The following is a 25338-nucleotide window of genomic DNA, read 5'->3' on the forward strand; positions in this document are numbered from 1 at the left end:
TCCTCAAAGAAAGAAAAGTCAGGCCTCAAAAAATGGTATATCAAGCTCTCTCCATTCAGACCTCCAAAAGAATATATTAACCGGCAATCAGGTTGAAGAAGTATTTGTTGATGATATATAATTAAATTTGCCTTCAACCACTAGCTTAAGCTTTTGGATGAATTGGTGGTTTAATAGTATTAAAAAAGTAAATTGGGAAAAATCAGCCCTTAGCGGCGTTAATGTGGGAGAGGAAGATTTGTTTCAAACAGCAAATCTGATAGGGTGCAAGGCAAAAAAGCTTCTGATTATATATTTAGGTCTCCCTTTGTGAGGCTACCCTCGACAAAAGTCTTTGTAGCAACCAGTCATTGATCGAATTCACAAGAAACTTGAAAGGTGGAAAAGATATAACATCTCTAGAGGCGGAAGACAAACCTTATGCAACTTAGTTCTGGTTAGCCTTCCTACATACTACCTATCTTTATTTTCTATACCTGAAAATGTGGCTGCCTCTTTGGGGAGAATCATGTGAAACTTCTTTTGGGAAGGCCATGCTGGTAGCAAAATCAACCACCTTGTTAAATGGAACAAGGCTTCAGCTACTCTAAAAGATGGGGTCTCGGCCTAGGAGAAATTAAAATTCATAACATTGCTTTGCTTGCTAAATGGGGTTGGAGATTTTCAAAAGAAGAGTCAGCTCTTTGGAGGCAAATAATTAGAAGCATTCATGGTAAGGAGCCATTGGATTGGTTCACTAAAGGGAAGTCTGGTAATAGCCTAAGGAGTCCTTGGGTTAGCATTGCTAGGGTTTGGAGGACGGTTGATTCATTAGCCTCTTTTAATCTTGGTAACGGCCAAAGAATTGGCTTTTGGACAAATATTTGGGTAGGTAACACCCCCTTTAAAGAGCAATATTCTAGGCTCTTTAGAATTGCTCTTTTCCCCACTGGATCAGTTGCAGCACATTGAGACCAAGATACCTCCTCTTGGTCTTTGGCCTTTAGAAGAAGTCTGAAGAATGATGAATTTGTAGATTTTCAATCACTGCTTTCCCTTCTCTTCTGTAAAAGTGGTAAACTCCGACGATTTTAGATCATGGTCCATTGATCCTCAAGGCCGATTTTCTGTTACGTCTCTTTCGACTCACTTAAAATCTGCCTCCCCAAGGGATAAATGTCTTTTTTCAGCAATTTGGAAAACAGGCAGTCCACGTAGAATCAATATTTTGATTTGGATTATGGTCTTCGGGTCCCTCAATAGCTCTGAAATCTTGCAAAAAAAAGCTCCCAAAAAATGCCTCTCCCCCTCGATCTGTCCTCTATGTTTAAAGGCTAGTGAGAATCTTTCTCATATTTTCTTGAATTGACTTGTCTGCTCCTTCTGCTGGGTAAGGATTTTCTCCTTGTTTAATTTATCTTGGGTATTTGACGCTTCACTAAGTGCCAGTGTGGTTCAAATTCTGTTGGGTCCAAGATTGTCCAAAAAATCAAGCATCATTTGGGACAATATGTCAAAAGCTTTACTTTCAGAATTATGGTTCGAACGAAATCAGTGTATCTTCCACAATAAAGCTAGACCGAGGGCAGAAATTATGCTTGCAGCAGAACTTAAAGCTGCATCTTGGTGTTCCCTTAAAAAGGAGTTCGTTCATTTTTCCATTTATGAAATTTACCTTAATTGGGCTGCTTTTCTTTCTCATCCAGCCTAATCCTATGCTGCCTTATTTTTACCGTTTGCAGATTATTCAGCCCGTAGCCCTCTTCTGCTTTTGAAGCTTTGAAGGATTGCCCCTGTTTTAGTTTTGTTTGTTTTTTTGCTCCCCCCACTCCCCCTCGTGATTCTTGTTGTTTTCTCCCGGTCCTTTTATGTTTTTCTGGACCTTTGTACTAAGCTGGTCGCTTTTATTATTGTTTCTTTTTTGTTTTATTTGCTAGTGCTCGGGATATGATGTTTGGCGCTAAGGGGGTGTCAAACCTAGTTGAGATGTCCGGGTGCACCTCCTGATCCCTCTAGGTCTCCTTTGATTACTACTTCTTTTTGGCTCTCTTTGTATAACTCTCTTGTACTTTGAATTCTTATTAATAAAGAAGTTCTTGTCTCCATTTCAAAAAAAAAGATCCCCCAGAAGATACAAAGAAGAAGAAGGATTGGCTTCATGATATGAATTGGCTTCGGAAGATGCAAAGTGTAGTCTTTGTTCAAGTTTTAGCTTGTATTTTCCTTTGTTCTTTTTGCTCTTAGTATAATACTCCAAGAAAAAGAGCAAAATAAGAAAGATACAATAGCATCCAAACAAACTATACAAAGATAAACTCAGGCAATACAAATGTGAAAATGACCTACAAACAATCAAAAAGGATGATTTTAGTTTTTTTATTTAATTATTTTTGACTAATTTCCAAATTTACTTTAAAGCATTAGTCTTTTTTCATTTTTGGATGAAAAGTTGGTATTCTTCTCAAAAAAAAAATTATTAATTTTACTCTTCTTTCCATTCTTCCCTTGGTTTTTTAATATTAATTATTAGAAAATACAAATCTTGCGGGACTTTTTTTAAAAAAAAAAAGAGATGAGCTTCCTTATTAATATAGAACTTAAAATACAAGAGAATTATACAATGAGAATAATTTTTTTTGAAAAGGATACAAGTCACTATTATTAATACAAATAGAGACAAAGCTCAATGAACATGAGGGTTATACAAAGAGCAATAGGGGGAGGGAGGATCGGCAGGCGCACTCGGACATCTCAACTAGGTTGACACCCCCTAGCGCCCTCATCGCATCCAAAAAGCGACAATATAAGATCAAACAAAAAGCCACAAATTTTCTCTTGCTAATGTCTTAGTTTTGTTTGGATATGATGAGGATGCTAAGGGGGTGTCAACCTAGTTGAGATGCTAGGTACATCTGCTGATCCTAAATTTTCTCTTGCTCATTGTATAAACCTCTTGTACTAATGAGCTTTAGTCTTACTTATTAGAGACTTGTTTCCCTTTAAAAAAAACAAAAAATAACTATGGAGTTGTCATCTTTCAAGAGGCAATACCTTCCACAACATTTTAGAGATCCGTTAGCCATAATGGCTATCCGATCTCCCAATTCATCAGCTTCATCCATCGAGTGTGTTGTTAGCAATATGATCCTACCTTTCTTTATTCTTTTAATTAATTGCCATGTCAAGCGCATAGAATATGGATCCATTCCACTTGTAGGCTCATCAAGCACGATAACCTGCAACATTAAAATATTAGACATGTAGGAATGATTGAGAACATAGTGTAGCTTAATTTAACACCTTGCTGTCCCCTATCAATGCAATTCCTAGAGATAGTTTCCGCTTCATGCCACCAGAAAGAGCATTCACAGGAGTGTTAATTTTATCAGCCAGGCCAACCTGCCCACAAGGATAGAAATGCAGTTCAACTCTCAAGCCAATCCCAACGAACCAAGAAGTACAGAGGTAATAATAATAATACTAATACTAAAAGGCTTATTATTTTTCATAGTAGAAGGAAGAAAATTGTAAAGTTTTGATTATTCGTACAAAAGATACGGCTTGAGTAGTATTTGTTCTCATTCTATTGAAAAAACCATAATGTTCTGGGATTGAAGATTAAGACATCTTAGTTTCTTCTACTTAAAGTGATGGTTTCAAAATTTATTGATGAGGATTCTTTAGACAACCCGAGTATCGAAGAAACAAAGAATCGCTTTATTGCAACATCTTCAAAATATTACTCATGTCATGAAGATGTACATGAAGAATCTTGTCTACAAGTGTTGCTTCACATGGAAAAGCAGGGTAAAATAGCATTTTTTGTCAAAATAGGTTCCTCAAAGGAAGCAACTATTCAGCAACACTTCTTGGAGCTTTTCAACATCTGCTCCAACTTAATGGGCAACATGACATTAATCCCGCGCTTGATGTTAATGTATATATTCTTTCCTATGTTTTTAAATATTTCATTTATCAAAGCTTGTGAAATCTTAGTATTTCTCCGTTGGTGACCAAAACTAAGTTCCACAACATGCAAATAGTCCATTCTTCTCATAGAGCTCATAATTATTATGAAAATGGAAGTAGAGCACTCTTATCTTAACAATCTCAGAAAAAGGAAAAAGAATGTTACCATATTTTTTATGCTAACTATTAGAAGTATACAAGGTCCGCATGTAATGATAAAATTATTTTATTGACCATGAATAGCTTTAGAAAGTATTGAAAAAATTTATGCTATCAAGTACGAAACAAAAAATAATAGCAAAAATTATTCATCAAATCAGGCACAAAATTTCCATGGTCATTTCCATCAAAGGCTGTAAAAGTAGATAATACGTATGCCATTCCAATAGAAGCATGTTCAAGCAACACCTAAGAGTTCTTACTTCATTAACCATATCAACGACAGTCCTTTCCAAAAAATCTTCTTTTACTCCTTTCAATGTGGCAAATATTTCCAAATGTTCTCGTACCTGGGCAAAGTAATGAAATGAGATTCATCCAATAAAAAAAATAATACCAACCATTAAACTATGTCACAAGAATGAGATGAGACAGCTAAAATGAATCATGGATATAATGATGCAGTAGGATTAGGGTAAGATGATGTGAAGAATTCTCTCAAAGAATCAATCAAAATGTTATTATAAATCCAAAGTTATGAATACAAAAAAAAAAAAAAAAACCAATTGTCTATTGGCAAATTAATCATAACCATAATTAATCAAGAAAACTAATCCTAAACCTAATAAGCAAAAGAACTAATCCTAATCCTAACTGAGCAAGAAAACTAATCCTAACCCTAATCCTAATTAATCAAGGATTTGATCAAGATAACCCAATTTACCCTAATCCTACTATGTTCTGGGCCTACTTTCTAGTTGTTCTTGCTTTGACCCCTCGTCCAGTACGGTTCTCAACATTAAAAGTGAGTGCTGATAATTAAGATAACGAATAGAGATGAATTCATCGTAAACTCAGTCTTAGGCTGCCTTGACCAGGCCAAACAGAGACTTTTGTTGAATTACCTTGAAGAATGAATGAAAGAGAAAGAGATGAAAGAAGCCTTTCAATCCGTCTCACCCTTTGTCCTCTCCCTTTTTTTTAAACAGAAACAAGTCTCTTTATTAATGATAATGAAACTAAAGCTCAAAGTACAAGAGTATTATACCAAGAGCAAAAAGAACTAAGGGAAAATACAAGCTAAAACTTAAACATAGACTATACTCAGGTAACATAAATATGATGGAATTTTAAAAACGTTAGAACCCGAGCAGAAATTAATGAGCTAACCAAAGCCACTCAAAGACAATACATTAGTAGAAAGCTACATACAAAACAAAACTTAAATTCTTTCAAAATTAGCCCACTCGAAACTAAAATCTTGCACACCCAAATCTTCAAGATGAAAAGAAAAGGAGAAACCTAAGAAGATACAACCAGCCACGACAAAACAGTCTTGCCAAAGCAATCCAATGCCTAGTGGAACTCGAAGCAGTCTACTAGTCCACAAAATCTTGCCAGCACTACCTTCAACACATTACTCCAGTTGTAAAAGAGAAATCTGTTTTACCAATGTCAGACTCTGAAAGAAAAAACCTTCATCCCGCCTTCTAAGAATGTACCCCGAAACTCTGTAAAGCTTCCCGCAAAAGTCCAGCCAACATCTTTTGAGCTCTTGATGCTTTTACGAATGCTTTATCGAAGCTGTCTACTCTAGATTCTTGAATTAGTACAAAGACCGGATTAATGTCTTTTGCAATCTTTTAATAATCAGCCACATTGATTTTTGTCCAAGACTTCAAGTATTTCAATAGTTGGGTAGGTGTAGGTGCAACTGGCCGTGGAAAAAGAAGTTCAATTTACTTTCTTCACCTCTTTGCGATCGTGCTTCAGAATCAGATTTGCTTCTATTTGCCATCCAATCAGCTGACAAGGTTCACATATCAGAAAGAATCCTTGAAATTTCTTTCTTCTTCCGGAAGGTCGTACGTACCATGGTGGCCAATGTGTTGTGAACAAATCTTGAACCTCAGCATGAACTGTTTCCCACAAAGCATCAGCTACCAGAGTATCAGACTGTTGCATCATGGACCCAATGCTCTTTGTATAGCTAACCAACTCAACAAGGGCTTTCCTTTCTTCTGTACTATAATTATGTCTCACCACATGTTGGATTCCTTAGAAAGAATCCACCACGTGGAGGCATTTCAATGAGCATTTTCAAAACGATCAACCCAATCGAGAGATTTGTTGTCCAAAGTCCTTGGTTTCTTTCAAACCACAAAACAGCCAATAAGGCTTTGACTGCATTCCACCTCAGAAACTGTGCAGTCTTATTAAGATGAGGCCCTCCTAGAAGCTGTCTAACCAATACTCTACTCTCCAAGTGAGGCACCTAGGACATTTTAAAGACGGAGAGCAGCTTTTTCAGCAATTGGTATTTGGCAATTTTCTCTGCAGAAACTATAGACTTCTCTTTTGTGGTGGCTAGAAACCCATGGAACAAATTGGTGTTCACATCCCCTAATTTGATCCAGTTTAATTTATTTTTCTGAATAAGGTCTCTTTTCTCCCTCCTATATAGTTCCAAAAAGTCAGCTTCCAGCAACCGTTTTAGGGGACTACTCTCTGTTGCCAAATCCAGCTGCTCATCCTTGTCTTCTTCATTTGCCAAAGTTTTCAGCAAGCTTTCTTCATTATGTTAACAAGACTTCTTGCAAACAGTTTGCATTTAAACGAGAGAACGTATCTTCCTTTAATGACTTTAGATACAGATATTTTACTTTCATCCCACATAGTCAACATTCCTCCAGATCGACCGTTTGATTCAATATAATCCCAGCCAATGTCTTTCGAACTCCATAGAGCCTTAATTAAGGAGTTGTCAATAGTCTCTTGTTTTGTCTCCTGAATTAGAACATCTGGATAAGTCAACTTCAGTACTCCTTTCAAGGCTAATTGTTTTGATTTATTTAAGATACCTCTAGTGTTCCACGATATGACTTTCATGTTTCGCTTATTCAAATTTTCCTTAGATAAGATCAATTCCACAAGCAGCAATGAAAAGGACTAATTCTGTAGGAAAGCTTTCTACCAATTCTTTACAGCAAGCCTTGGGTTCAGGGGTGAGAAATAACTTAGGAAGATCTAGACCCAATGCATCATCCAGATTATTTGCCTCGAATTCAGCCAACACGTCGTCTCTCTCCTCTAAATTAACAGGTTCTAATTCTTCACTGCTGGTACTGACTATGGAGACTTCATCATCTAATTTTTTTTCCGGACTTTGTAATATTTGATGATGAATGCAAAGTACCTCGCACAAGATTAATGCCCGAGTCTAAAATTTTTATAGGAGATAGATTAAAATTTGAAGAGATGTGAATTTTATTTTCTGACCTATTGCATTCTAACCAAAAGTTCGAATTTTTATTTTTGGTGACCGGAAAGAAATCACAAGTTTCTTGCAAGATTTCAATAACTTCATACCTCTTTTTTTTTTTCTTCTCTCTGTTTGCAAGGAACACAAACTACACTAGTAGTACCAAATTTCTCTTCACTTTGTTTACAGAGTTTAAATTCTAGGTATGCAATGGCATCTAGAAATCAGTAGTACCGAAGTCCAATTACTCACAAACTAAATCTGTTATAATGTTTATATGATAAAAAGGAAAGGAAGACTACCTATCATGCAAAACTCCCATCTCGAACCAAGTTGATCAAAAATAAGAAATATTCATGTTAAAAGTTGAAAAATAATAAGGTTATGTCATGGTTAATCAACTCCATGGCAACAAAGATTGGTCAAGGATTTCTGTGCTTTCCAACTGCTAGTGAAATTTGGAAAGCAAGTCCTGAAACTTATTCTGACAAGAAAATACTTATGAATCCTTGAAACTGAAGGCAAACTTGATGAGTTGAGGCAAGAGGAAATGCAAGTTACTCATCACTTCGACCAACTCATCTTTGGCAACAACTTAACATATTTGAAAGCCACAAATGGCATGTGCAACAGATGGAGGAGCGACATCGAGTTTGGCACCTTCTCTCCTTGTATATTACAAGGGTTGCACATTTTATGAAGTTAAGAATTTAAGTACTTAAAACTCATTAAAGCATAATAATAAACTTCAGATATGTTGGTAGTGACAAAGCAATAAGCTAATATTTTTTCTTACAGTCAACTCCAGGAAGAGAATATCATTTTGGGGACACACACCCAGCCCTTTCCGTATCTCTTCCTACAGAAAAAGTTACCAAAATAAGTTAGAAATTGGAGAAAATACATGTCGTACAACAGTGTCAATAACAAAATCATCATAATCCAAAAAAGATACAACATAGTAGTTTAGAAAAGAGACTAAAAGGCAGAAGAATCTACCAACAGACTGACCATGTATTCAAACGGGAGCAAAACTGATGTATTGAAAAAAGTAGCAAACACACCACCATTTTGTTAACGAAAAGAAACTTCTGTTTGATACAACTAAAAATGTGTTCAATGTCACTGGTCATAATGTTAAAATATTAATTAAAGATTAAATTTACTGCAACAAAGCTGATTGGATTGATTGGTGTTTTAACATTGTTTCACAGTGGACCGACCTTCTGATGTGAAGACTAGACACTTGCACCATTACTTAATGTTGCTCCAAAAGGTCAGTGTAAACTATAGATGATCTCTTATTGATGAAGGAGGTTCTCTTTCTATTGTAATATTTAGATAAAGGTCTGAACAAATATAGGCATCTTAAAAAGTTGGAAAAATAAATGTAAGAAAAGGTAAGTTCTCTCCCCTCTCTCCTCCTCCACCCTCCTCTCCGGTTAGCCAGCCTCTCCGACAAGCTTCCATTCTTCTCAGCATGGAGATAGTTAGCTGCAAAGTTAACCAATCACACTGATGCATTTAGAAAGAGAATAATAGCTACATTATTGAAGACATGGAAGCCAACAAATCCATATCAATCTCTGAAGCTCAACTTCTTGGACCCAGGTTAGCATTTCTGCTCTCCTTAAGAACCCTATAGAACGCTTCTTCAAGAAAGATGTTGATATTGACAGAGGTCGAATGAAGATTTCCAAGTTTCAAGCTATTTCGGGTTGGATCCATAGTGCTTGACCTAATGCTCCTTACGGTTCATTATTTTTCTTTGCATACAGACAATGGTTGTTTTTTTTTATTAACGGAGACAAGAACTTCTTTATTAATAAGAACTCAAAGTACAAGAGAGTTATACAAAGAGAGCCAAAAAGAAGTAGTAAACAAAGGAGACCTAGAGGGATCAGGAGGTGCACCCGGACATCTCAACTAGGTTGACACCCCCTTAGCGCCATTGCCTAGGATTTTCCAAAGAGGTCGTGGGGCTGGAATTCTTTTCTCTTAACAAAGGGGGACGTTTAAGCTGCCTCTTTTGGAATTTCACAGTAGTCCTCTATCTTTTTTCTCTCTTCATTGAATGTGACTTTTCATGTTCTTTGAAAGTGATCACACTAGTAACCGGGATGCTGGATTTGCTTCCATCTTCTCCAGCACCGGTAGGATTGGTGGGATGAATTTTTTGAAATTTAGCGTTTCATATGGGTTCCTTGAGGAGGATGGAACCGCCTCGATTGATCCTTACAATTCCACTCTTACTAACAAATGGTTTACTGTAATCCTCATCAACCAACGCCTGTTGCAACCTCTGTAGATCAATCAAATTGGAGAAATTCCTTAGCAATAAGCTGCCTTTGGTGAATTGAGAAGGGTCCATGATTTTCATGTCTCCATAATTTAAAAGATATTACCTCTGTTATAATCAGTCAGTTCTATCGTGGATGGCATGAACCCACAAAGATATCTTTTAACTTGAATTTTTGTTCAGAGCAATTGACTACATTGAGTGTTTCTAAGGCAATATCTTCTAAACCCCTCAAATGAGCCCCTAAGGTTTCTCTACTCCAATAATCAAGTGGAAGACTTTTTTTCTTTTGAAAGGAAACCAGCCTCTTTATACAAAAGGTTTATACAAAGAGCTGGACAAAAAAGAGAACATAGGATCAACAGATGCACCCAGACATCTCAACTAGGTTGAAACCCCCTTAGCGCTCTCATCATTTCCAACAAGAAAAAAAAGAGCCCAAAGACACAAAGCAGTCTTTCCAGAGTACAAACCGCATGTGCTGTAGAACCTAAATAAAAAAAGAGTAGAGCAATGAATATGATAGAACACCAATAGGCGTGTTCATATATATTGATACAAACTTCAGAAATTACAAGATAGAATTGATGGAATCAACTCTTGGAAGAAAATACAGATCAAACTAAGAACAATAAGGAAACGAATCACACTCTCTGCCTTTCCTTTCTCTCAAGGAATTTGCAGCCTCTTCACATCCAAAATGATCCCCCCCTTCCTCTCTTCAACTTCCTTCCCATGTTGCTTCGTGTGGCAGTAGGTCTTTCCAACTAATAAGTACTTCCCATTCCTTCATTGAGGGATTCTTCCTATACTCTAATATTTCTGCTGGAGTTGCCATCCATTCATGATTTTCATTCAAAAACGAACTCAGTTGGTGCACCTCGGTACCCGAGCATCTTTTTGAGTTGGGATACATGGAATACGAGATGGATTGATGTTGTGGTTGGTAATTTCTAGCGATACTACAAATAAAACACTAAAAAATACCCAAACAATGGCAGAAACAGAGGCAGCACTTTGATGTCTTTATTTATATATATGCCAAAAACGATTACAGCCACAGTAGTAATAAGAAGGATAACAAAAAGACAATATGAAAAGCATACCAACTCTCCTATAGCAGCCTACATAATTTCCCAGGCTTACAGCCGCCTCTCCCTCAAAGGATATTCATCATAAAACCTAGCTATCCCATCCCTACAGAGGTCTATTTATATCTCTCCTCACAATCCTCCCCGTGGGCCCCACTCTTACCTTCTTTTTCTATTATTCCCTGATCATTCCCTTTTTGAGCTTTTACCATTTTGCCCCTTCTTTTATATGTATGCACGATAGGGGGTCTTACATAATTCCAACTTATAAGCAACAGGGCCTACTCTTGCAATCACCTTGAAGGGACCGAAAAATTTTGGTGACAACTTCTCGTTTCTTCTTTTTCTCAATGAGAATATCCTATAGGGTCTGATTTTTAGGAATACCATCTCCCCCACTCGGAACTCAACATGCCTCCTCTTTTCATCCGCATACTTCTTCATTTTTTCATGGGCCATTCTGAAGTGTTCTTTCGATGCTCCCAAAATCACATCTCTCTCCTTCAACTATTAATCAAGTGTTGAATTGGGTGTCTCCATGTCACCACAGTATAATAGTGGTGGTAGTAGTCATCCATACACGGCTTGAAAACGGGTTATCCCAATAGACCGTTGGTACGTAGTATTGTACCAATATTCTGCCCATTGTAGCCAATTCACCCATTCCTTCAGCTTCTTTCCACAAAAACACCTCAGATTTTACATTTGAATTAGGCGAAGAGAAACTAAGTATTCAAAATGAGGATGAAACGATCTCTGAGGAACTGACTTGTTTGATTGAGAACGGGCTTGCAAAAGGGCAAACTTTGCCTTCAAAAAATCTGGATTCTGATGAAACATCATTTTTTCTTTTGTAAACTTCTTTTTGAAGGCCTCTTTAACCCTTTTCCTTCTAACAAAAACCTTTGGGAAAGTCTTGAAGGGGTGTGGCAGAACCCTTGATTTTGGATGTTTTTAGACTTAGCCTTTGACCCAGATTTGGTTGAGGAAGAGAGGGAAGAAGAAGAAATTGCAGCAGAGGAAGAGTTGGCAGATGGAGCTTTTACAAAGGGGATTTCAGAGGGTACAGAATCTGCAATGGGGATGAAAGCAAAAGCCTTTGACGAGGATGAGGGAAGTGACTTGCAAAGACACGCCTTTCCATCTGTACTAATGCTTGGAATTCCAATTGGCAATAAAGTATGTTCAGCAAAAAATCTCTTTCCTCTCTAAAGGCTGCTTTTCTACTTCCCCTACATTTTTCCTTTCACTTTTGGAGACCTTTTTCTCTCTCCTCTTTAAAAACGGCTATTTAATGGCCCGTGACTTTTGGACTTCCTTCTGGTGGCTTACAACTGGCAAATTTTGAGAGGGGCTTTTCACACCAAGAGGATTTGCGACCCTTGGACTACTTTCAAGAACTCCACACGCCATCCTAGCCTCTCTCTTCCGACAAGAATGAGTTCGATCGATTCCCCTTAAATCTTCAATTGTCGGCGGGAATGTGTTTTTAGAATCCGGTGGAATCTGAATTTGGCTTCCTTTTTGAAGCACTAACAAACACGACGTGAATGGATTTCTTGAAAAAATTTCTGGGTTACAAGGGGTAGCTTTACAAGCCTCTTCTAAAGTGGAACCAAAAGAATCTAACTCTTCATCGACCAAAACTTGCTTTAAACCAGCCACTAGTTGATTGGGTTGGAGAATTCTTTTATAAATAAGGCACCTTGAACTTTGATTGGGGGTTCCAAACATACAACATCTCCAAAATTCAGAAAAATGTTACCTTTTTTCATTTGAGATTTCAATAGTAGATGGTATAAAACCACATAAAATTCTGCAATTATGTTTCTTGTTCAGTAAATTTCTTTTTAGATATACAAGTTCGACTTGAAAATTAATTTTTGCAAGAAAAAATTCTCAAATTTGAAAGAAAATTTTATAGCGCTATTTTCAAATACAGCAAAATGAACCAAAATATTTACAAAATATCAGTTTATCTATGATGGACCACGATGGACCAACATGTAACTACTACTGCATCTATCTAATACAGATAGACCAAGATAAATTACTATCACATATAGACTATGATATTTTGCTATATTTGTAAATATTTTCATAAGTTCTATCATTTAAATAATTTACCAATTTTATATTGTGCATGCAATATACAATTCAAAACTAATATTACGAATGTTCTCAAAGTTCCTTCTAAAAAAAACAATGTTCACAAGGTTAAAAAAGAAAAATAAAATGCAACCATTTCAATATATATAATGAGAAAAAATGGACCATTCCCAAACGAGATATATCCATAAATTAAAATGGTTTTCCCCCTTTAAGGAAATGTGACTTAACTAATTTTCTACCTTGTTTAATAGGTTTGAAAGATGTTTTCTAAAAAAAGGGTTAGGTCCCAAAGAATGAAAGTGTCCAATATTTTCAATTCCACATAAAGAAGTGGTATTTCTCAATTATCAACAGTATTTTTTTGTAAGCAGTTATGAAGAATTATAAATGGACACAAAAACTTACAGTTAGATAGAAATGTTCACAAGAGGAACTTCACTGCATAAAGCACAACTTACCATATCAGTTATGATATTCTTGCCAAGCACAAGAGCATCCCCAGCAGTAGGAAGAAAGAGACCTACAAGCATGGATATTGTCGTACTCTTCCCAGCTCCATTATGCCCTGAAAAATAAAAAATAAAATTCAGTGATCCTATTCAATAAAACAAAATTAGGTAAGCATGGTTTTTTTTTTTTTTTTGAAAAGGAGACAAGCTTCTTTACTGATAGAATCTCATTAAAAGTGCCTCTTCAATTTCCTCTGTCTTGTTTTTTTCAAAACTAAAGTTCTTATTCTCCCTCCTCCTTAAGAGTGGCTCTTCAAATCTAACCGTGTGTTCACACTGCTTTCCCTGGAGTCCAAATTTAAAATCACCGTCGATCCAAGGGAGGTATTCGACGTCGGTGCCAGAGCCAGCAAGGCTAAATTCTGGTGAGCTCCCTATTCCAAAGCTTCAAAAGGATTTCTTGTATATGAAGGAAAATTTTGGATTGATCTTAGTTATTCATTCCTCCCCCTCCAGGAAGAATGAATCATCAACAACTCCTATCTTTCAAAGCCTGGTTTAACCTTGAAAAATCATAAACAGTTCTTGGTTAATGGAGGAGGCTCAATTTGTTCAAAATCACCGAAGTGTAAGATATAATTCCCTTGTTTGAAGTATGTTATTTCAAATGTAGTTGGTACAAAACCGCATCGGTTTCTTTTTACTTGAATCTTTCATTCGGAAACATTTACTAGATTAAGTGTTTCAGAAGCAATATTTTCCAAACCTCCAAAATGATCTCCTATAACTTTGAACGTCTGCTGAGCGAAATCAACGTATCTTCCATGATAAGGCAAGGAAAAGGGCAGAAATTATACCACAAAGTGCAAATTTTTCTCAATTAATCTTTTGCCCGAAGCTCCACTCAAAGAATTCAATTGTTTTCTTAAGAATTTCCAGCATACCATCCTCGTATTTACAAAAAAAATTAATTTGTCATCAGTGAATCAAAGGCAGTCGACAAATACTGTTTTTTCCCACCTTTAGCCCTTCAAGCTTTCCTTTTTCATAAAGCCTATTTAACAAGGCACTTAACAGTTCGCTGATTAATAAGAAAATGAAGGGTGAAAGTGGGTCCCCTTGCCTAATTCTGATTCTCCCTTTTAGTCTCCCGTTGATGAAAACTGAAATTTTTTTATTAGAAATACAGCCCATGATCCATGTGATCCATCTGGTGTCAGTTTTTTCCTATGAGAATTTTCTAAAGGAACTCCTAGTATGCTCTTTCTTTTCCCGAAACAGAAACAAGCCTCTTTGTTAAAGATAATAATTGAGACTTAAGTTCAGAGTACAAAAGTAAGTATAAGACCAAAGAACTAGGGGAGAGTACAGTCAAAGGCTAAAACAGAAAGAATACTTAGGCAAAAAAAATATGGCAATATAAAAACAAATTCCAACGGAAAATAAACATACTAAACAAACCCAACGAAGATAAAGACAGGCCTTTTCCAAGTCCAGTTTTAGAATCCATCTTTTTTTCCTTTTAGTAGGGTACTCCTCCACAACTTCATTTGCTACAAGGATTGGATCCAAGATTTACCTTCCTTCAATAAATGCGCTTTGTGTGGGGCGATTACACTAGGCATGATTCTTTTGAGGCGTTCAGTTAGAACCTTAGCAAGAGGCTTATATGTTAAAGTGGTTAAACTGATTGGTCTAAAGTCTTGGATACGGACAGCATCTTATTGTCTTGAGTATTAGCCACTTTTCATTTGATCAATGAAAAGTTGAATTTCCCTAAAAGAAAGTTTTATTTCGTAATTGAAAACAAAAAACACTTGAACATACAGTAGGAACAATATAAAAGATTTATAGAATGCTTAAACTAAGTTGCAGAGGTAGTTGAAGGAAACTTGAAAGCACTAAAGAAGCAAACCTAAAAGCGCTAGAATCTGATTTTCATAGAGGGTGAGCTGTAAAGAGTCCACAGCACAAAATTTCCCCATCTTTGTATCATAAACTTTATGAAGATTTCTTATCTGGATGCATCTACAAATTAAAATTATGGCGTAAGTAGAAAAGTTGGAATTAATTAAGAGCAATAACTAACAACAATGTAATAAATGACCTGCCATCGAGCTCTTGTTGCTTCATTTCCAAACTTATAGCCTCCACTACAGAATCAGAAATTTCTGCATCAGCAATTTTACATTCTACAGGAGTCTGATTTTCTACAATAGTCCTTTTTTTCAAGAAGAAATTGCGGAGACAGCATCTCCATGAATAACCGAACCCATTTTCCCTTGAAAGAACCTAATTAGTAGAGAGAATAATTTAGATACAATTTGAGAATCAAAGAGAATGTATCAAAGAGAATGTATCAAAGAGATTCCATAGTTCACAAAAAAAACTGTCTTTCCAATAGAGAGAGAAAACCATGAAAAGAAAAATAACAAAATACTGAAATCGTACGGAAATAACTAATGCACAAGAGACAAAAAACCGAATCACAAGAAAATTCTAAAAATAAAGTCACAAAGAAGGTGACTAGAACAAACTATAAAGCTCTCCCAACTCTTGTTCAAGTATTGGAAGGTTAACTTTCAAATATCCATGGTGAAGACTTTAAATGAGATGAATCAAAACATTAGAAACTCTTAAATCACCGATTGATCCAAAAGCTTAAGATAATGGATGAAGCTAAATTTAATAATATATCATCTAACACCCTCTTTCACTTGTGACCTTAAAATAAATGAATGACCCAACAAGTGAAAATCAAATTCAATTGGGGAGGAAATAACATTGCAAGCCCTTGAATACAAGGCCTCCTTGGACCACCTATTTTGATATTATCTTAAATCACCAATTAACCCAAGAGCTTCAGCTAGTGGGTGAAGGCAAATTTAATTATATATCATCTAACAAGAATATTATTGGCAATCATAAGAGGACAAGCGACCTCAAGAAGGTGTCTATATTTTTCCCTTATGGCAATTCCATTTTGTTGAGAAGCGTCCACACATAATAATAGTTATAAATGACTATATACAAATCTACAATTTGAGTTGAAAGTCAATACCTTATCCATGTAAAGACCAATTGCACAGTACAGCAGCGCATCAAAGAACATCATTAAAAGACACACCAAAAAGTTCACTCCAGAGGATGCCTATTCCAATCAAGGTGCCAACATTTAGTTACCTACCAAAAGAGATCTTGTAATTTATTGTTAAAAGCACAGATAAATCCAAGACATTACCCTCCACATGTTGCTCCATCGAAGTCCAACACGAGCACGTTCATAATCTGCAAAGTTAATAGAACCTAGAGCAAAAGCCGTTGGTGAAAACAATGAAGCAGTTGTCTTCACTATCCTGAAGTAGAGTAAAAAATTGGATCAAACTTCAATCCAAACAATGAAATCTTGCATAGTGGCAAAGATACTTACATGGACACAGTTTCATCATTTACGGTATAGTAAGGAAAATAGGCACCTAGAAAAGAAAGTGTGCCCACTGCCACAGCAGTTTTCGCTCGATTGAAGAATGTAGAGATCAAAAATGAAAACATGATTGCACTTAATCCAAATGAAAAGAAATAGATGAAGACCACTGTCTTATCACTGTACTTGAAAAGGTTATGCATCGTGCAGAGGGTGATAATTCCAGCAGATATTGAAAACTGTAAAAGACATCAGACCAAGCAAAAATCAAAACCACCAAAAAAGAAAGATAGAATTGATAACTTTATATAATATATTGAATAAATCAAAGTACTTAATAACCTATTACATTGGTGAATAGATAGAGACCAAAATACTAATAAAGGAAAAATATGAAATAGGAATAAATCCAGTAAACCCTAATTTCCTTTAACACACTCCCTCAAACTCAAGGTGGTAGAACAACAAACAAAATGAGTTTGCGAAGAAAACATCCAAATCTAATCAGCAAATTTGGGATAGAGCCAAAAACTTGCCAGAAGAGGGGACAATAGCTTTCCAGAAGATGCAACCTAGGAGCAAGTTGATCTGATGCAAGCTCAATTTCTTGAATTTCACCTCGATGACAAGGTAACTCTTTGGGGGGCGGGTAATGATAGACCCCCCATACTGAAGATGTATTCCCGTCAAAATACGAAAGGTTAATTTAGGGGTGAATAGTATGTGTTGTGGGCCTATAAGGAATATTGTTAGATAAGGGCCAATTAGTTTGTTATTTTACTTGCTTTATATATTTTTTGGGGGTGATCAGAGAGCCATCTTTTGGCCATTTTGCTTGTAATAGACTCTCTATAGAGAACTGTGGAGAGAATGGGAAGCTCTCAAATCCTTCCCCGACCATTGGCAAGTAAAATTGAGGCGAGGCCTATCATCTTTGCTATTATTTTGTCATTGAAAGCTATTCATTTGAACCATTAAAGCATCTTTTGAAGCATACAGTCCTGTTGGGCATTGGTTCTCCTTTTTTACATCCACTGGATGTCTCATAGTTCGTTTAAGATCAACGGTTCCCCATCTACTTTAGTTGAGACCAGTAACACATTGTGTCATTACAATATTATGGCTTACACATGAGTAAAGCAAATAACACATGATGTCATTACCTGCACAGCATATGAAATAAACCAAGAGAGATGGAATATCCAATCTTTCAGACCCATCATGTAGAGGCCTTCTTTGATCTTCTCTTCCTATAATATCATAAAAATTAGAATTGAGTCAAATTGTGACACCTATGACAATAAAACATATCTAAATGTTCAGACCAGGGCAAATAACATTGTTTTCTACAAGAAACGCAGAACAATATCACTAAACAAAATCACTATCGTTGAACCTTCTCAAATGCATAATAGCTGATAAGGCGGGAAATTGGGTACAGAAATCCCAACAGATACCTGCTCAATGAAAAGGTTGATTAACACATGTATAAAAAAATACTAATCTATGCACAATGGGATCAAAATAATTTTAAAAATAAAGATATTCCAGTGCTACTTACAACACACCCATCACTTTCTTGACAATAGATTGGAATTCATCATCAACATACTCCCGAGTGGGGAAAGGGGCAATTCGTATCTTTGAAGGGCTAAATTGAGTCCAGGGCATGTTCGGCAATGAAGTTCTACTAGAGAAGTTTGATAAAGTATTTTTACTATTTACATGGAGAATATTAGTTTCCATTTCCTGGGAAGCAAATATTATAAATGAATCCATGACTTGCTGAAGCTGCAGAAATAAAGTGGCATCAGTCATTCTAGTAAATTATAAGATTAAAAAGGAAGAGAAAAAACAATTCTCTTTAAGTTTTTTTTTTTTTTTGGAAATATTTCAAGTGGGAACTCATCAAGGGGATACAATTTAAATCACCGACTTTAGGGACCAAATGGATATACACATATATACATGTACATATATAGTATATATACTACACGTGTAATATTACATATGCGTGTGTATATTGTTCGTTTCAAACAAAAATGGAAAAAAGACTAATGCTAAAAATACAAGCAAATAACAAATAAATAATTACAATACAAGCAAATAATAACAAACAAATAATTCCAATAACTACATCATGATAAATTGACTAAGTTGGAAAAACAAAGGCAATCTAATTTTACCATAAATCTTGAAGGAAAATTTCTGGAAAAAATTGTTTTGTTTCTGAAATGGAAACAAGCCTCTCCATTGAATTAATGAGATGAGACTATACTCAAAGTATAAGCAAAAATAAAATTCTAGAAAGAGCTAGATGATCAACCGGGCCATCGGGGTATCTCAACAAGTTTGACATTCCCTAGCACCCTTAGCAAGACCAAATACAAAACAAGCTATCATCCACGAGGGTCAATGGAATACAAAAGAAAATACTACGATAACAATAATAATGATGATGCTGGTAGTGAAAAAGTAAGTTCTCTCTTCCTTTTCTCTCCTCTTTCTCCCTTCTGACTGTCACTCTTTCAAGCGGCAACATGGAAATGAAGAGCTATAAAATTGTTGAGTCGAAGACAGGCCTCTTAAATTATTATTAATAAAAGAGCCTTAAGCTCAAAGTCACGAGTATTATACGAAGTGCAAGAGAAGAAAAAAATTCAGTCTACAACTACAACAAAAGCTAAAACACAAATTCCAAACAGAAGAGATCAAGTTAAACAAAACCATAACCGTAGAAATCTAAATACAAAGTGTTAGGGCCGTTGATGCTCCTTGAATCAGTAGTGCCATGAACGAATGGTTCCACCGCCTTCAAAGAACCCTGGAAGCTGCATTCCCGTCAATTCTGCAATTGTTTGCACCACCAAAAATGCGTCATGCGCCGCGGCGGGACCTCCATGAGCCGATTTTTCCTCCTCAGACGGCACCGGCCATCCAGCTGTGCAACCCTTTTCTTCATCCACAGCCTTTATTGCTCCCCACGCCCCGATTTATGTACTACCACCTAATTTCGGCCAGCCACCACCACTTCTGCCATCAAATCTGTAAGCCATACCACCCACTGATCTTGGTTATCATCCCAATGTTAAGAATCCTCAAATTCACTCAACATTTGAGGTTGGTGAATCTTCGACACATTCCAACCTTATCGTACAAGCTTTCTCGGGAATAGCTCAACAACAACTAGAAGGGCTTCAACAACAGATAGCAGCACTTGAGGCTACCTTAGGGACGACATCCAATACTTTTGTACCGATGTATTCTGAGAATTCGGTAAATTCGTTCCCTAATTTATCCTCTCCTTATGTGACTAATACAGTGGCTCAGTCTACGACGTATCATCTTTCAGAGGAAAAGTTGAATGGCAATACCTATTTCTCATGGTTTCAGTCGGTGAAGATGTTCCTTGAAGGACAACATAAATTTAGCTTTCTGACAAGGGATATACCTCCGCCCTCCACCAGACGACCCACGGGAACAATATTGAAAAGCAAAGGACTATTCTTCGATCCATATTGATCAACAGTATGGAACCCCAGATTGGCAAGCAATTACTATTTGCTGCAACAGCCAAAGATATTTGGGACACAGTCCAGACACTTTACTCCAAGCATCAGAATGCCTCTCACCTATACATGCTGAGGTAGCAGATTCATGAATGCAAGCAAGGAACCATGGATGTCACATCCTTTTTTTAATAAGCTATCTCTTATCTGGCAGAAAATGAACCTATGCAGAGAAATAGTTTGGCATAATCCCAGTGATGGTTTGTAGTACTCAAGAATTGAAGAGATTCACAGGATTTATGACTTTCTTGTTGGTCTTAATCCTAAGTTTGATGTAGTTCAAGGAAGTATACTAGGCCAGAGACCAATTCCCTCCCTGATGGAAGTATGTTCTGAAATCCGCCTCGAGGTAGCAGATCTATGAATGCAGCAAGGCATCTCCGTGTCTCAGAGAAGACATACCCTTGATTTGCTAACTAAGACAAATATGTTAGGATGTCGTCCTGCTGACACTCCTATTAAACTAGGAAACTCTGATGATCAAATTCCTATTGATAAAGATCAGTATCAGCGCCTTGTGGGTAAATTAAATTACTTATCCCATACTCATCCTGTATCTTCTTGACTGCGAGTGTTACAAGCCAGTTTATGCAAGCTCCTTATGAAGAACACATGAAAGTTGTCAACCGAATTTTGAGATACTTGAAATCAACACCTGGTAAAGGGATGAATATTTAGAAAAACAGACAGAAAGACCATTGAGGCACATATTGACTCGGATTGGGCAAGATCTGTTGTTGACAGAAAGCTTACCTCCGGTTATTGTACCTTTGCTTGGGGCAATCTTGTAACTTGGAGGAGTAAGAAGCAAAGTGTTGTGGCCAAGAGCAGCACTGAGGCCAAATACAGAGCTATGAGTTTGAGAATGTGAGGAAATTTGGCTTCAGAAAGTTCTGTCGGATCGTCATTAGGAATGTGAGACACCATTGAAGCTTTTTAGTGATAATAAAGTCACTGTTAGTCTTGCTAACAACCTAGTTCAACATGATAGAATTGAACATTATGAGATTGATCGACATTTCATCAAAGAAAGACTTGACAGTGGGAGCATATGCATTCATACATTCTTTTGAGCCAACAGGTTGCTGATGTTCTCACCAAGAGACTTCTCAAATCAAACTTCGACTTTGGTGTTAGCAATTTGGGCCTCATTGATATTTACATCCCAACTTGAGGGTGAGTGTTAGAATTAGTGGACTTTGCCCTTGGAGTATTTTTGGAAAGTAAATGGAAGATTTTCCCTATTTCCTAAATCTTTTCCTTTTTCTCATTATATTCTAATTATTCTCCCTCTTTGTACCTATTGTATTCATTTATTAGAAAAATAATAAAATTAAAATTATCATGGTTTTCCTTCCGGTACTCGGGTTTCCATGTAAGGTGTGTGCTCTTTGTCTCTACTTTCAGTACAAAGCATAATGAAAATTTCTCTCATAAAGAACTAATTTGAAGAGTTTGGGTATTTCTCTTTTAATAATTTGTGTCTTTGAAAAGAACGCAACACAACAGCTTGGTGCTCTCTAAACAAGGAGTTGGTGTATTGCTCCACTCAAGATCTGTCTCAACTAGGTAGTCTTTATCTCTTAACCAGCCCACTAGGCCATGTTCTGTTTTGGTGACTTTGTTTTGCATTTTGACAACTTTGTTTTCCCCTCTCTGGCCGACCTTCTTTGGAGCATAGCTTATATTTTCTTTTTAGTCTAGTTTACACAGTAGCAGCTTTTGCTTGCTTTTATCTATAGGTTCAACCTTTGTACTGCTTTGTTCACCCCTTTTCCCTTTCTTTACTTTTCTTTATTTCTCTGTCTCACATCTCTATATTAGGCATTGTATTTTGGAATATTTTATTTCTAGGGGATATGATGTTTTGGTGCCAAGGGGGTGTCAACCTAGTTGAGATGTTTGGGTGCACCTTCTGATCCCCCCTCGCTTATTGCTCTCTAGGCTTCTTTATTACGCTCATTTATAACTCTCATGTACTTTGAGTTGTTATTAATAAAGAAGGTTGTCTTCGTTTAAAAAAAGAACTAATTTGAAACTAAAAATTTGCAAGAAGATGCATCAGGCTGCCTTGAATCTGCCTTGCGATATTATTCCAAAATCCAAAGGAATCTCGAAAAAGTTTTCCACTATTTCAGCATCGCCGTGAAGGATTTACTTGCCACCCACATGAAGGGAAATCCAAAAACGACTTAAGTTGGTCCAACATTGAGGAGGAATGCATTAAATGGCTGAAGAATCAAATTAGAATAGTTCCACAATCAGCAACTATTGATTTTAAATGATTTGTTATTTCACAAGACCGAGGACAATAACGATTAGCAAAAGGCAAATTTGCCGATCTTGGCTCTTCCTCGCATTGAAACAGAGCATTGAGATCTATTTCTATTGCATCTGATTCGAAAACGAGCACTTCAACATTGAGGATGTTGATTTTCGAAAAATTCTACAAGTAACGAAGGAAAAGTTCAAATGGCCTATTGATGCTTTATCGAAGCTAGCCCAAGATGTTGAACACAGTTTCTTCCTCAAAAACAAAAAAAAAAAAAAAAACAAAAAAAAGGAACCAGGAGATTGTCAAAGTTCAAAGCCTTTCAAGTTGAATAACTAGATGTATTGCTCGAGATTCCTCAAGGTATTAGTCTTTTGTGCACGTCTATTCAGGAAAGGGTCAAAACAGGGCTGGTTTTCTTTCTTAAACATGATGAAAAGTTTCTTAATGAAACATGATTACATGATGTGGCATTCATCACTTCAATTGGCCCCTTGCTACTATGGGAATCAAGTGAAGCATCATACTTGTCTAGGCAAAGGAAAATTATACTGATGATACTGGTGACAAAGATTTTTTTTCATGACAATTTTCTTTTATGACGATGTAAATTTGCTACTTTTACGAAAGTTTATGGTTTCAAGATGCATGAAGTCTTTTGTTTCTCCAACCAAGATGCATGAAGTTTCTCCAATAAATTCACGAGGAATTTGTTTTTTATTTTTTGCTTAATGTTTGCTTATTCTTTTAAGGTTGGGTTTAGTGGTTCTCTTGTGGTAGATTTTGACTTAATTTTGTTTCTTTTTTCACTTTGTTGCAAACTTAATATCTTTGGGCATTAGTTTCTTGTTTTTTTTTTTAATCGGAGACAAACTTCTTTATTAATAATAAGAACTCAATGTACAAGAGAATTATACAAAAAACTAAATAAAGAAGTCTAAACAAGCGAAAGAAGAATTAATTCACTAAAAAGTTAACACAAACACAACATGACATGACAATATGCCCATTTCAAAAAACTAGGACATGAACACGTTGGAGGTATGCTCTTTTTTATTATTATTTTAAAATATATATAAATTTAAAATAATAAAAAACTAAATGCACTTTACTAAGAAAAATATAAAATGTTAAGTTAATTAAGAAGTATAGGAAATGTAACATTTAGGTAACTTCACCTTTTTATGTTTTTTCTTTATCTTTGGTTAGAAAAAATGGATTTTCCTTATGTTTTTGTTTTTTCTCTTAATCTTTGTTTACAAAAAATTTCACAAGCGTGTCCCCATGTGTCTAAAATAAAAATAAGACAGAAATTTGTGTGTTGAACACATGCCCTAAGCGTGTCTAACACAGATACTTTGGCTAAAATGGAATGCTCATGCCCTCCACTTGCCAATGATCATGAGAAGACTATAATTACAAAATAATTTGGTGTAATTAGAGCAGCACCAACCGGCTGTATTCTGAACAAAAGCCCAAAAAGAATCATAAGACATACTTATCTTCAAACATCCTACTATTTCTCTTTTCATATACACCAATACACCACAAGTAGCACATCTCCACAATACACCTCCAACACTCCACATTTCCAAAAGCCACGAGTAGCACATCTCCACAAGATTTTTCCTCAGCCACAAAAGCTTCTACCATCCAAACCTTCCATCATCCAATCATTAATTACTTCCACCCCTCCTTTTTAGATCATTAATACAAAATTATTCGTTTGACTTCTTGGAGCATTTGCATCAATTGGTATCAGCACATTCTGATCAAAACGCGCATTCTCTTCTTTGGATTGAAATCTAATGCAAGTGGAACTTTGTCATCAACCAAAGCCTTGGAAACCCAATTGGCTTCAGTAGAATCAGCCATGAGTGACATAAGGAACATGATCTTTGGATAATGTTGGCTCGGATTTTGCAATGGCAAGATAATCGGAAGACAAGGGAAGTTTGCAGATCAACAAATATCTTCAAGAAGGGGTGCAAACAAGGAGTGAATTCACAATGCAGGTCTTACACTACCAAGACTATGAAAAGAGACTATGGATATCCTTGGTTGAGACATATCAAAACAAAGTTCAGATCAGGTTCTAAACATGTCTATTGGAAGGGAATGCATAATGCAAAGTCTATCTAGTCCAATCAGGTCTGATTCTTCCTCCAAAAAAATGGGCAACGATGATAATAATGGAGTAGTGTGGTTGCAAGTTTCTACAATCATCTATCCACTTTTAACACAAAAAAAACATTGATATAAAAACAACATAACTGAACAAAATGTTCCTTACCACAAAGGAAAAGGACACTATGTTATAGGGAATTGTAATCTATCAGTTCCTAACTCCAACTGAAAAAATAACACATAAAATTGAGTTGGAATATATCTATTTTTGAGAAAATAAGCTAAAAAAGGAAAGCTCCCGACTAGTGCAATCATGACCACATTTTTGTGAGGAAAGGAAAAGAAATTCTTTTGGAACAAAAGAAAAGAAATAGCATGATTAAGATATGAGAATCCAAGGCTTCAAATTAGCTGAACAATCTAGCAGATAACAGAATATTCTCTTGATCTCGATTGTTGGAGACCGGAAATTAATACTGTATTATTGTCTTCTATTAGTAGGATTGCTTGCAACTTCCCCTTGTATATATCATAAACAAAATCAATTTCTTATAAATAAAAAAAGCTAATCCGTCCAAATAGTTTTAAGAATGCAAAAGGCTACTCACGAAATTCAACGGGACAGT

The 25338-nt window shown here is 36.1% G+C and overlaps 1 protein-coding gene across 4 annotated transcripts in view; it reads right to left on the reverse strand.

The window, feature by feature from the left end:
* LOC101206409 (ABC transporter A family member 1) overlaps window positions 1-25338 on the reverse strand; it is a 77511-nt gene that overhangs the window by 45812 nt on the left and 6361 nt on the right. For all 4 annotated transcript variants that reach the window (XR_004216124.1, XM_031884372.1, XM_011655130.2 and 1 more), the window contains 13 exons: window positions 18306-18535; window positions 18141-18201; window positions 17908-17994; window positions 16751-16983; window positions 16562-16676; window positions 16382-16471; window positions 15428-15612; window positions 15236-15348; window positions 13330-13436; window positions 8166-8228; window positions 4371-4457; window positions 3280-3378; window positions 3031-3215 (listed from right to left, as the gene is read on the reverse strand). Coding sequence is in view for 3 of the 4 variants with exons in the window: in XM_031884372.1 (XP_031740232.1) it covers window positions 3031-3215; window positions 3280-3378; window positions 4371-4457; window positions 8166-8228; window positions 13330-13436; window positions 15236-15348; window positions 15428-15612; window positions 16382-16471; window positions 16562-16676; window positions 16751-16983; window positions 17908-17994; window positions 18141-18201; window positions 18306-18535 (1655 nt within the window). In the remaining variant the exon portion in view is untranslated. The remainder of the gene's footprint in view (window positions 1-3030; window positions 3216-3279; window positions 3379-4370; window positions 4458-8165; window positions 8229-13329; window positions 13437-15235; window positions 15349-15427; window positions 15613-16381; window positions 16472-16561; window positions 16677-16750; window positions 16984-17907; window positions 17995-18140; window positions 18202-18305; window positions 18536-25338) is intronic.

This window comes from Cucumis sativus, chromosome 4, assembly GCF_000004075.3.
Source record: "Cucumis sativus cultivar 9930 chromosome 4, Cucumber_9930_V3, whole genome shotgun sequence".
NCBI classification, from domain to species: Eukaryota; Viridiplantae; Streptophyta; class Magnoliopsida; order Cucurbitales; family Cucurbitaceae; genus Cucumis; species Cucumis sativus.